Source organism: Coffea arabica, chromosome 11c (assembly GCF_036785885.1).
Source record: "Coffea arabica cultivar ET-39 chromosome 11c, Coffea Arabica ET-39 HiFi, whole genome shotgun sequence".
Lineage (NCBI taxonomy): Eukaryota > Viridiplantae > Streptophyta > Magnoliopsida > Gentianales > Rubiaceae > Coffea > Coffea arabica.
Window position 1 is genome coordinate 30,933,677 of NC_092330.1, and position 12,593 is coordinate 30,946,269.

A 12,593-nucleotide genomic window follows, 5' to 3' on the forward strand; every position below is an offset into this window, starting at 1 on the left:
TAGTACAACAGCATCACTATGATTACTGAATACATTAAGAAAAACATATAACAAATAAAAAAGGAAATATCTTTACTACCTGCAAATACAACAATAAAAAAATAAATGGATAAAAATAGAAAATTGACTAAAACTTTAAAGTTGGTCTACATGCATGTATGCTTCCAAAGATTCTTTCAATCCTTTTTTTTTTTTAATTTTTAAGTTCACTACATTGCTAACTGAAATCTTCTTTCAATCCTTTTTTTTTTTAAATTTTTAACTTCACTACATTACGCATCATGTAAAACTTATTGTGATTTACAAGAAGGTGAATACCACACATATTGTTTATTCTATAGGGTTTTACCATATATTCCTTAAATATAAATATGTATATATGCGCATGCTGCTGTTTCAGAAGATTATATTTATGTCTATACAAATAAATGTGTGTTAAAGCTACATAATCCTCAAAGGAGGCAAAACACGAAAATAAATACATGAGTACAAGGAAAGCATTGAAGACTTAACATGAAACAGATAAATGAGCATTAAAATCTACAGTGTGAACGTTGACTAACAAGGGAGAAAAAAATCCAGAGGAGTAAAAAAATAGAGTGAGAGCAATAAAGATGGAGGAAGGTTTTTTATGAGGTAAAAAAAATATTAATGAAATTCGTTTGGGGTAAATGCATTAGGAATCTAATTGGAGACATGACCAAAAAAAAATTAATAGGATGTAAGGAAAATTAGTGAACCAAAACTCATCTGGAAAATTGGTCCAAAGCACATTTACAATGAGTACATAGTCATTACTGTATAATAGAAACCAAGGCCCAAATGAACGGTACATAAACAAAGCAAGAGTTAAATTGTTCAAAAACCATTAAATGTAGCATCAATTTTTGAATCTATCTGTGTAGAAGATAAGTAGAGAGGCTATTCACAAGGAAAAAAAGCTAAAAAAATAACCACAAGATGCTCAATTAATTGCTAAAAACCTGGCAGAACACGCAGGAGAATATGGGGCAAAACTAAAACAAACAGTAGTTCAAATCACTATTGCAAAAGAAGCAACTTAGATTCTTTTTTTTTTTTTTTTGGAAAATGATCAATTTCGTCTCTAAACTTTTTTCAAGAGTCTATTTAATTCCTGACTTTTATTCCTGACTAATGTAATGTATGAACTTAAATTTCGAGTCCAATTAAGACCTTTTACGGTAGCGCTACCATCTAAAAGCAATTTGGCTCCTAATTTAACAATTAAACAAGGGTATTTTGGAAATTTTGAATTATCTCCTCTCTCCACTACCAACCTCTACCAACCTCTATCACCAGCCACCCACCTCCTCCTTGTCCTCCTGCCCTTCTCCTTCCACCTCTGTCTTCCCACCCTCTTTCCCCCACCTTTAAATTTACGTTGTAACTGAGAAACTTGAATAGGGAAATCTGCAAATGCTTTCTGGCTCAAGTAAAAATAGCATAAATATGCAAATTTTATCACATTTCCTACCATTATGGCTTGGCTGATGGAGAAAAGATCCCAGCCATTTGCGTAATTGTTGCTAGAGCATTTGTTAGCTACAATTGGTGCACTGTCATAGTCATCACTCTGGCCTTTTGCTGATGTCTTCGGCTTTCACACTAATAGTTTCACAACTTCCGAAAATCATCGTTGTTCTTCTACACATTTGAGCCCACACAATAATATAGCTTTGTCTTGCTCACTAACAAATTCTTACAAAATTCATATTATTTGATAAGTGCCTATTTTACCTAATAGTTTGTACATATTTTAGTTCATTTATAGTTAATTTTGAGCTCCTAAAATAATGTAAGTGGCCATTTTGACATATGTGATGTCCTTGAGTAACTTTTAGAAGACTTGTCAATTCGGCCCTTTTAGTTTTTAATGTTTACCATATTTTGGTAGGGATGAAGGAGCAAGGAAAATACAGAGCTGTTTACAAAAAATTATTATCGAATTGGATGAGAGTATACGGGACCGGACAGTAAATTTTGGATCAAATATCAAGCTGGATACCCGCTAGAAGCTTTTGCAAGAGAAAAGGTATTGAACAGTATACGACGTCGGATTAAAGGAGCAAAGCTGGATAATCGCACCAGATACTCGTTAGAGAATTTTTTGAAGAAGAGTCTGTAATAGTATACAACGCCGAATAGTGAAATTCGCTTCAGATACTAAGTCAGATACTTGAGCAGAAAAAATCTGCAACTTGCAGAACTTTTCATCCTTCTTTCTTGCAGCATCAATGACAATTTGGCAGCTACTTTTTGGACCCAAGACATCAACTTTTGTCAACTTTATATCATTCCATCTCAACTTTTTGACTCTTCAAGACAAAGAGGATTCTTATGGAAGATTGGAAGGGACATGAAGAATATAAATAGAGAAGCCTTTAGTTTTAGAAGGAGCTTTTGAGTTTTTAGTCTTAGTTAGTTTTAAAGGAAGAAAGAGCCTTGGAGCATAGAAGAACGACAAAAGGATTGTGCCTTGCCCTTTGAGGCAAGACACAAATCCTCAACAATTGTAGCTCTCCTCTTATTCATTTCTTATTTTAGTGTAGGATATTGTAGTGTGTATTCATCCACTATTGTATTGACTCAACAAGGAGGCCGATGGAGATGAAGATGGAAAGGCTCAAGAAACTCTAGTGACAAAGGTTTTTCTTCTCTCCACCTCTTTATCTTGTATTGGATTCTAAATTTTGTTAATGCAAGTTTTGGATATTATGTTTGTAATGTTATTTTAAAGTTTATACCTTAAGTATTTGGGTAATGCCATTTTTGCTGTTTGAACATTTGGTGTGATAGGGATTTTAGTGATTGAATTAATATCTTATTATTTTTGAGTAACAGTTTTCGACAGTTATGCAGAGCTGTTCTAATGGCTACTTCTCTACCTTCTTCTGTTAGATTCTCTTCATCTTCTATATATATGTAAATATTGGTATCCGCTAAAAAAAATTTCTACAATAGATTAAATGCAAAGCGGTTTGTTATAAAAACCTATAAATTTTAGCAACCGCAAAGCATATAATCTACAGCTGAAACTTATGAAACTAGGCACAAAGGAGCTATACTCTACCATAGAATGCTACCCTACATGACGGAATGGAACTTAAGGTATGTGTTTTAGGTTTCTTTTTCTACTAACTTTTCTTTTCCTGCCAATTGAATAACTTGGAAATGAAGTACTAGACTGATCTTAATATCCTTTATTGATATATGAGTTCCTGAGAAAATCTTTTAGAAAATTCGGTAAAATCCTTGTCGCTTACCATCTTAATATCACGGTGCATGATGAACGATTGCTTCATTGCTTCTAGATTTAGTTCATCTTCATGAACTACATTTGCAGTTCATTCATAATTCCATTTTAAAACATCAACTCAAATGATTCATTAAACAATGATGCCACAGTTTCTGCACAATTTTACTTATATTTCTTATTCAAGTGGAGATATATTACAAATCATCAAACAATATTTATAAAACTATCTCCATACCATAATTATTCACTACCTTCAATTACAGGCACCCAACTCCTACACATTGCACGGGCTCTCTCCTCCTAGTAATAACTATAATTCAAACTCGTTATAGATTTTAGGCTCAAATCCCCTATTTTCCCTCCGATTATCTTAAATTTCACCCCCTCCTTTACTGAAAAAAAAAAAAGACTATACCAGTTATATAACTAATGGCCAATTTAACTGAGGGTTAAATGCAATAAATCCTCCAGACTTGTACCCCCGACACCTAAGGAAATAAATACTTTATCCCTTTGATTTAAGGTCAATTTAAAGGTTTAATAGAATGTGAAATCCGTGAACTTTCTTCAACCTAATAACTAATGTATCCCTTGACTAAAAAGCAATTGGCTGTTATACGTAATACCAAAATTAAGTTTTACAGTAAGATTTTATTCATAAAGACACAGCTACCATTAAAAATACTTTGTAAGTGTATATATTGCAATAATAAGTTGTCTCATTCTTCCTTGAAAATTTAATTCTTTTGTTAAACAAACTCATCATAAAACATTGGTTTTCTCTAATGAAAGTTAACTTCTATTATTAAATTTTTTTACAACCATATTTGTCTTAATATCTTTTTAAAATTATTAAGTATCAACCAATTTTTTATAGGTAATAACCTTAAGATCTTTGACCTCAAAAAAAATAAATGAGCTATCTAAAAGAATTAGTAGATTTGGTGTCAAAAAATATTTTTTGTCTTGAGCAATGTTTCAAAATATTTTCCTTTTGCAAGCACTTTGTTGAGATTTGTATTTCAAAAAATGATGATTATATTGATTTGTTTGTATCAAAAGGACACAGTTACGTTCTTATCATACTTTCAAAACACATAGTAGTTTTAGGTACTTAACTCATATTATAATATTAAATTACTTTGACACCTAATTTGCATTTCAACATCAATAAAAGAGTAGTAATGTCATTATATTCTTTAGGGATAATTTCAGAAACCTCCCCTGAGGTTTCTGACATTTACACTTACCTCCCCTGTGGTTTAAACAATTACACTGACCTCCCCTGATGTTACTAATTCTTTATAAATTTAGTCCAAATAATTAAAATATTATTTAAGAGAGTGAAATTAGAATTTTGTACCTGATTGATGCTTTGTGTTAGTCCAATGAATGATAAAGTATTATAAATTAATTAACAATTAATAAACGTTAAGGAGCGTAGTTTATAAACAAATACGTATTACATATTTAAAGTATCAACTCTTTACGGGTATTTTACTTTCAAATATTTACTTTATTACAAATATTTATTCTCAAATACAGATTTGTATTTACTCTCAAATATTTAATTTTTGTTAAACACAAAACCTACTAGTTTTTCTTCCGTAGAAATATTAATATAACACTTTTCAATTTTAGTTATAAATATTTATGTATTTAACATAAATTAAATGATTCAGGATAAAATATCCATAAAGAGCCAATACTTTACTCATGTAATGGAGAAAACCATAAAAAATTAATATTTTATGAGGCCATTTATTTTTTAAAAAATATTTAATTTATATTAAAGGGATAATTTCAGAAACCTCCCCTGAGGTTTCTGACATTTACACCTACCTCCCCTGTGGTTTGAACAATTACACTGACCTCCCCTGAGATTACTAATCCTTTACAAATTCAGTCCAAATGATTAAAATATTATTTTAGAGAGTGAAATTAGAATTTTGTACCTGATTTGTCCTTTGTGTCACATGTCCAATGAATGACAAAGTATTACAAATTAATTAACAATTAATAAACTTTAACGAGCATAATTTATTGGTAAATACGTATTGCCTATTTAAAGTACCAGCTCTTTACATGTATTTTACTGTCAAATATTTACTTTATCACAAATATTTATTCTCAAATACAGATTTGTATTTACTTTCAAATATTTAATTTTTGTTAAATACAAAACCTACCAGTTTTTCTTCCGCAGAAATATTAATATAACATTTTTTCAATTTTAGTCACAAATATTTATGTATTTAACATAAATTAAATGATTCAGAATAAAATACTCATAAAGAGCTAATACTTTACTCGTGTAATGGATGAAAGCCATAAAAAATTAACATTTTATAGGCCATTTCTTTTTTTTAAGATTTTAATTTATATTAAATAGATAACCTATCGATTTTCTTTTTGCAAGAATATTATTGTAACACCTTTTAATTTTTAATTACAAATATTGATATATTTATTATAAATTAAATATTTAAAAATAAAATACCTGTAAAGAGCTGGTACTTTAAATAAGTTATGCGTATTTGCCTATAAACTACACTCCTTACTTAAATCAATAAACTACACTCCTTAACTTAAATCAATAAACTATATTCCTTACTTTAAATAGTGTAATTTATAGGCAAATACGCATATCCTATTTAAAGTATCGGCTCTTTACAGATATTTTATTTTCAAATATTTAATTTATGATAAATATATTAACATTTGTAATTAAAAATTAAAAAGTGTTACAGTAATATTCTTGCAAAAAAAATTAGTAGGTTATCTATTTAATATAGGGATAATTTCAGAAACCTCCCCTGAGGTTTCTGACATTTACACTTACCTTCCCTGTGGTTTAAACAATTACACTGACCTACCCTGAGGTTACTAATTCTTTACAAATTCAGTCCAAATAATTAAAATATTATTTTAGAGAGTGAAATTAGAATTTTGTACCTGATTTATGCTTTGTGTTAGTCCAATGAATGATAAAGTATTATAAATTAATTAACAATTAATAAACTTTAAGGAGCGTAGTTTATAGACAAATACGTATTACATATTTAAAGTATCAACTCTTTACGGGTATTTTACTTTCAAATATTTACTTTATTACAAATATTTATTCTCAAATACAGATTTGTATTTACTCTCAAATATTTAATTTTTGTTAAACACAAAACCTACCAGTTTTTCTTCCGTAGAAATATTAATATAACACTTTTTCAATTTTAGTTATAAATATTTATGTATTTAACATAAATTAAATGATTCAGGATAAAATATCCATAAAGAGCCAATACTTTACTCATGTAATGGAGAAAACCATAAAAAATTAATATTTTATGAGGCCATTTATTTTTTAAAAAATATTTAATTTATATTAAATAGATAACCTACTAATTTTTTTTGCAAGAATATTACTGTAACACTTTTTAATTTTTAATTACAAATGTTAATATATTTATCATAAATTAAATATTTGAAAATAAAATATCTGTAAAGAGCCGATACTTTAAATAGGATATGCGTATTTGCCTATAAATTACACTATTTAAAGTAAGGAATATAGTTTATTGATTTAAGTTAAGGAGTGTAGTTTATTGATTTAAGTAAGGAGTGTAGTTTATAGGCAAATACGCATAACTTATTTAAATTACCAGCTCTTTACAGGTATTTTATTTTTAAATATTTAATTTATAATAAATATATCAATATTTGTAATTAAAAATTAAAAGGTGTTACAATAATATTCTTGCAAAAAGAAAATCGATAGGTTATCTATTTAATATAAATTAAAATTTAAAAAAAAAAGAAATGGCCTATAAAATGTTAATTTTTTATGGCTTTCATCCATTACACGAGTAAAGTATTAGCTCTTTATGAGTATTTTATTCTGAATCATTTAATTTACGTTAAATACATAAATATTTGTGACTAAAATTGAAAAAATGTTATATTAATATTTCTGCGGAAGAAAAACTGGTAGGTTTTGTATTTAACAAAAATTAAATATTTAAAAGTAAATACAAATCTGTATTTGAGAATAAATATTTGTGATAAAGTAAATATTTGACAGTAAAATACATGTAAAGAGCTTGTTGACAGGTGCCGAACCTGTGCAATAATAAATACCTGCTCAAATAAAATGCAAATTCTGTATATAGCGGTAAGCAGGGTCGAATCCACAGGGACTGGGGATAATTTAATTTCTTCTCAAGTTCCAGATATGGGGGGTTTTTGAAAATGAGAGTAACTAAATTACTTGGAATAAATTAAAATAAAATAAAATAACTACAACTCAAATAACTAATTATCACAATAAAAATAATAATGGACGAACTCTAGCCAAGAGACAACTTCGGAGATGGTTCACTTAATTCGATCACAGATGCAAGGGTTATTCCAGTTATTATCTGATAAATTAGTTATAGTTGTCATACACGCGATAAACAACCAACTCTTCCTCACTTTGTCGATAGCCAAGGTACGACCGTTGACTATTTCTCTAATCAGGAAACAACCCTAGGTACGACCATAGAAGTTCAATTCCCTAATTGCATGAATAATTAGAAGAGTCTAATTCTAACCAATCAACACGCTACGAGGGTCTCTTTAAGTTAGCCTGTCTATCTCCCTGACACAAATCCAATCATGCCAGTCGCCACCAGTTTAGAATAATTAAACAATTACGGATTTAACTACCCTAATTGGCTTCAGGTTATTGAATTAATCTAGAATCCGGGCCCTGGATAATCGAATAATAAAACAACCATATGAACATAAAACAGAAGATAGATAAATACCGGTGAATAATGGAAATAAATAAAAACTAATTCGATCTCACAAATTTAGTAGAACCAACTCCTCCGTTGTTCCTCGACTAGAACAAATGAATTAGTTCATTTGCATGGGTAATTCCGGCCATTGTCACCGAAGTTCAATAAGAAAAAAAACTAAAAAAGTAAGAACCCCCAAAAAACTCCCAATTCCCCAAAGATAAAGCCGCGGCCCAAGGAAAAGAATTGTCTCCTAATCTAAAACAAATTGCCTCACTTCCCTCCGTGGTCCCCACGAAATTGAAGGTAAAAGGAGTACAAGAGCTGCGGAGTACAAGAGTTGCGGCTCTGCCAAATTTCCTCTCCTTTGTGTTTCCTCTTGCTAGTAAGAGTCCTAGTCAGCAACCCTTCTAATCAGCCAAAAGAAATTCAATCCGTCTGTAGCTTCATGTAGGCCAGTTTTATGAGGCTTTTTTTGGACCCTTTTACGTGTGGAGCAATTCCCTCCAACAGGTCCCCCATTTTAGCACTTTTTAGTTTTCCTTCCTGTAGATAGGTCCAAATACCAAATATAAGTAAATATTACTAATTTAAAACATTATTTGGCAAGGATAAAGGGGAAAATTAATAATAAAATTACTAACAATTAACACCCTATCAATTTCCCCCACACCTAAATCATGCTTGCCCTCAAGCATGAGAGCATCAATTGAACACCAAAATTTTGACAATGGCTATCGCTCTAACTACCGTATTGCCAAGATACCCAGAAAAACATATATCACGCATCGCAGTTAAGATCCAAGAAAAACCACTCCGGTTAGCTTCTCAACCACCAACTCCTCCAATTTAAAGCAAACTAATCTAAGAAAAAGGAATGGTTGCTCACATTTATCAGCAAATGGTCCAACTATTAACCAAAATCTCGACATTAAGATCACAAACCGGCAAACTGACTTATTCACATACTAACACAATCTTTATTTTATTTTATTTTATTTTTTTATTTTATTTTTTTTTGAGTAACAAAAGACTTAGTCTATAGCCCTTAGAGTCTTTTGACGCGAACTCCAACATTTGACAGATGGAGGAGCCCGGTTACTTAGCTCCAATCGCTACGGGACCACGCACTCATAACAACTACTACCTTTTGACGCGAAAATCGACACTTTAGATGAAGATTCCCGGTTACTCAGTAGTAATCACTAGCGGAGTACAGTCAACTCTTATTTATAACCGTATAGCACAATAACTAAAAATAACACAAAAATAACAGCAGCCAGCCTCAAATTTCCAAACATGGAGAACTAAAATTAATAAATGGACCAATTCACAAGAAAAATGCCAACAATCATTCCCTATGCCTAGAAAAGTTAACCAAAAATTGGAAAAGTTAAACAATTACTGATATTCACCAAAGCGATGTCCCTGAACTTAACCATATTAACTTCATACCCTTTTATTAATAAAACTTGGCAATAGCAGAATTAGAGGCAACAATCCAGCATCAAAACTTGGTAGTCATAGAAGAGCTGACCACTAAAAAGAAAGAAAAGGAAATAAACGAAAAATAGAACAAATAACAACGAAAATAAAGGAAAAGAAAAAAAAACTAAAAGCTGAACACCAGAAATACCAGCTGTACCTCTCCTCCCCACACCTAAATCCGACATTGTCCTCAATGGAGATCATAAAGTAAAGAAAGCGAATAGGACAACTACACTTCCCTGAATACGTGGTGGAAGGTCTCGAGCGGCTATGAAATAGGTGGGAACGGTGGAGTGAAAATGGTGCTACGGTAGTGCGCGGCAGTGAAAGATTGTAGAGGGAAGGAGAGCTCCGACGTGCGTCTTGATCCAGGCGAACTAGAGTGCAACAGAGAACATCAAACCAGCAAATTTCCAGACAATGCAGCAGTTTCAATCAATGGCTGAGGATGTCCAACAATGTGCTTGAACGAAGTCAATTCCAACGAATATGGCGATCAAACAGACTAGAAGCGGTAATAGAGTCTAAATAAATCAACAAATCTCAACAAATGAACCCAATTCTACCCAAAATCGCAACAAATGTCCCCTAAAATTCAGCAAGTCCAGTAATAGCATGTTAGAATTTAAGCAATAACAACTTAGTCACAAGCTCTAAGCTTTCAATCAAGCAGCCAACCAAGGAGAATGAACAAATGCAGTCAAAATACCCCAACCCGTACCACTGGTGCCTCGCACAGATAATGAAGCAACAAAAAGGACCACCCCAATCAAGAAAATGGAAACTTCAGGCACCTAAGGACTAGGCGAAAGTCTCAACAAAGAAGTTATGACAAACAATAAGCAATGGTGGTCCGAATATTAGTCAATGCAAAAATAATGCAACTCAAAATCTCTGCAAGTGCTCCAATGAGCTTAGCAATGGAAATCACAAAACCGAAAACTCCCCAAACAAGGTACTTAGAGTCAACCAATGGCAATACTAATTCAACAACCCAACCCAGAAAATTACTCAACTGAGGGTGCAATAGGGGTCTCCAGCAGCCAAAACCCCAAATAATGCCCAACAATTCGATCAATACCAGAAAATCACCCCAAACAATGTAACAGTTAAACTCCACGGGCAAGGAACGTCCAACCAATTTCACTCGAACAAACTAGGAGCAGTGTGAGTGACTAAACAAAGCAACAAATTTCAGCAATTGGACATAAATCCACCCAAAATTTCAACAACTGCCTCCAATTGGACAGTCAAGTACCCAACTCAAACGATCAAAACTTAGCAATTGGGCCAAGCAACAGGCAATGGCAACAACCAATGGTTAGAATTCGAGAACAGTTCAGGCACCAAAACTCAAGAATCAAATAGGCAGAAGCACCAACAAATAGGTTGATGTGGCTATGGATCGCAGAAGGATTTGTTCAACTGCAAAAAGATGATAAAGGAAGCTCAGAGGATGTCGCTGGGAGCTACTTGAATGATCTAATTGCCAGAAACCTTGTGACAGATTGCAAAAGGGTATCCTCCGATGGAGTGAAAGCAAGCTGCATTCATGATCTATTGCATGATTTTGCTCTGGCAAAAGTTAAAGAAGAGTGCTTTTTGCAGCTGCAAACATGTGTTCATTCTGATCATTTGTCTTCTCATGCCCAGACATTGTACGTACGAGCCATACTGTCTTTGCATCAAAGTCTTTTGGCCCGCATCTTCACTCTCTAGTTTCTTCTGACTTTTCATGTTCTTGCCCATTTGAGAGCTTCAAACTTCTCAGGGTGCTGGATATTTTGCGCATCAACGTTGAATTCACTCCTCTCATATGTCAGCTAGTTTATTTAAGATTCTTAACTGTTTGCACTTCCTCAACAAAGATGCCCTGGGAAATAAGCAACCTCCAAAACCTGGAAACTTTACTAGTGAGATCATGTCGTGGTATGCAATTGCCCAACACTATTTGGAAACTGGTGAGATTGAGGCATTTGAGGATAGATTGGCTTTACTATTTGCCATGGTATAATCAAGAATTCATGGAGAAGGCCTTCAAGTTTAATAGCTTACAAACTCTTTCAACGCCACGTCTGTTTTTCGATGACCATAAAGATATTGAGAAGACCTTGGGAGCCTTACCAATCCTTTGAAAGCTGAGTCGCATATTTCTGGATTCACAGGATTATTCTTCCAAATGCAACTTTTTGCCTGTTTTGGACTTCCTCACTCAACTTGAGTCGCTCAATGTGGTTTACCACGGTCAGTTGCTTCATTATCCTTTTGAATTCAACTTTCCACAAAATATTAAGAAGTTGAATCTATCAGAATTTCAGTTGCCATGGAGTGCCATTTCAAGCATTGGGAAACTGCCCAATCTTGAGGTTCTTAAATCATCAGATGCTTCCTTTAAAGGGAAAACATGGAAAATGAAAGAAGGGGAATTCCTTAAAACTCAAATTCTTGAACTTGGAGTCTTTGGACGTTGCACACTGGAATACCTGCCTTGAGACTCTAGTTGTGAAGAACTGCCACCAACTTGTTGAGATCCCTCCTTGTTTAGGGGGCGTACTCACACTGCAGAGGATTGAGTTGCAAAATTGCAGTACTTACTGCTTGGGATTGAGCCCAGAGAGTGAAAGAACAGGAGGAAATGGGAAATGACCCGATTGTCGTCATCAGTAGACTAGGTTATGTATATTATCATAATATCAGCCTAGAAAATTATCAAATTCATCATAGTAGTTCATGTGTTATAATGTAGATTGCAGAAATTGTCTCCTATTTCTCCTAATGAATTCTTCTTTCAATTGGGTGTTCCATTTTATTCTTTTGTCCACTTTCTTCACTTTATAAGCATGATCCATTCAATTATATCTCACAACAGATTGAATATTCCTATCTGGTGCTAAAAATGGAATAGGTGGATTTGTTATACCATTCAACCATTCGAATAAAAAAAAAAAAAAATCTGATGAACACTTGAAGCATACCAGTAACATCAATCTGGATGATCAGTTGTGTCTCATAATTGGCTGATTTCACTCATTTTCCAATTAAAGCATTTC

The 12,593-nt window shown here is 32.5% G+C and overlaps 1 protein-coding gene across 1 annotated transcript; it reads left to right on the plus strand.

Moving 5' to 3' along the window:
- Positions 1 to 10,935: 10,935 nt before the first annotated feature.
- On the plus strand, positions 10,936 to 12,035 carry LOC140016542 (probable disease resistance RPP8-like protein 2). The gene is made up of 3 exons (XM_072070083.1): positions 10,936 to 11,233; positions 11,367 to 11,551; positions 11,709 to 12,035. The coding sequence occupies exons 1-3, from the start codon at positions 10,936 to 10,938 to the stop codon at positions 12,033 to 12,035; spliced, it is 810 nt and encodes a 269-aa protein (XP_071926184.1).
- Positions 12,036 to 12,593: the final 558 nt, after the last annotated feature.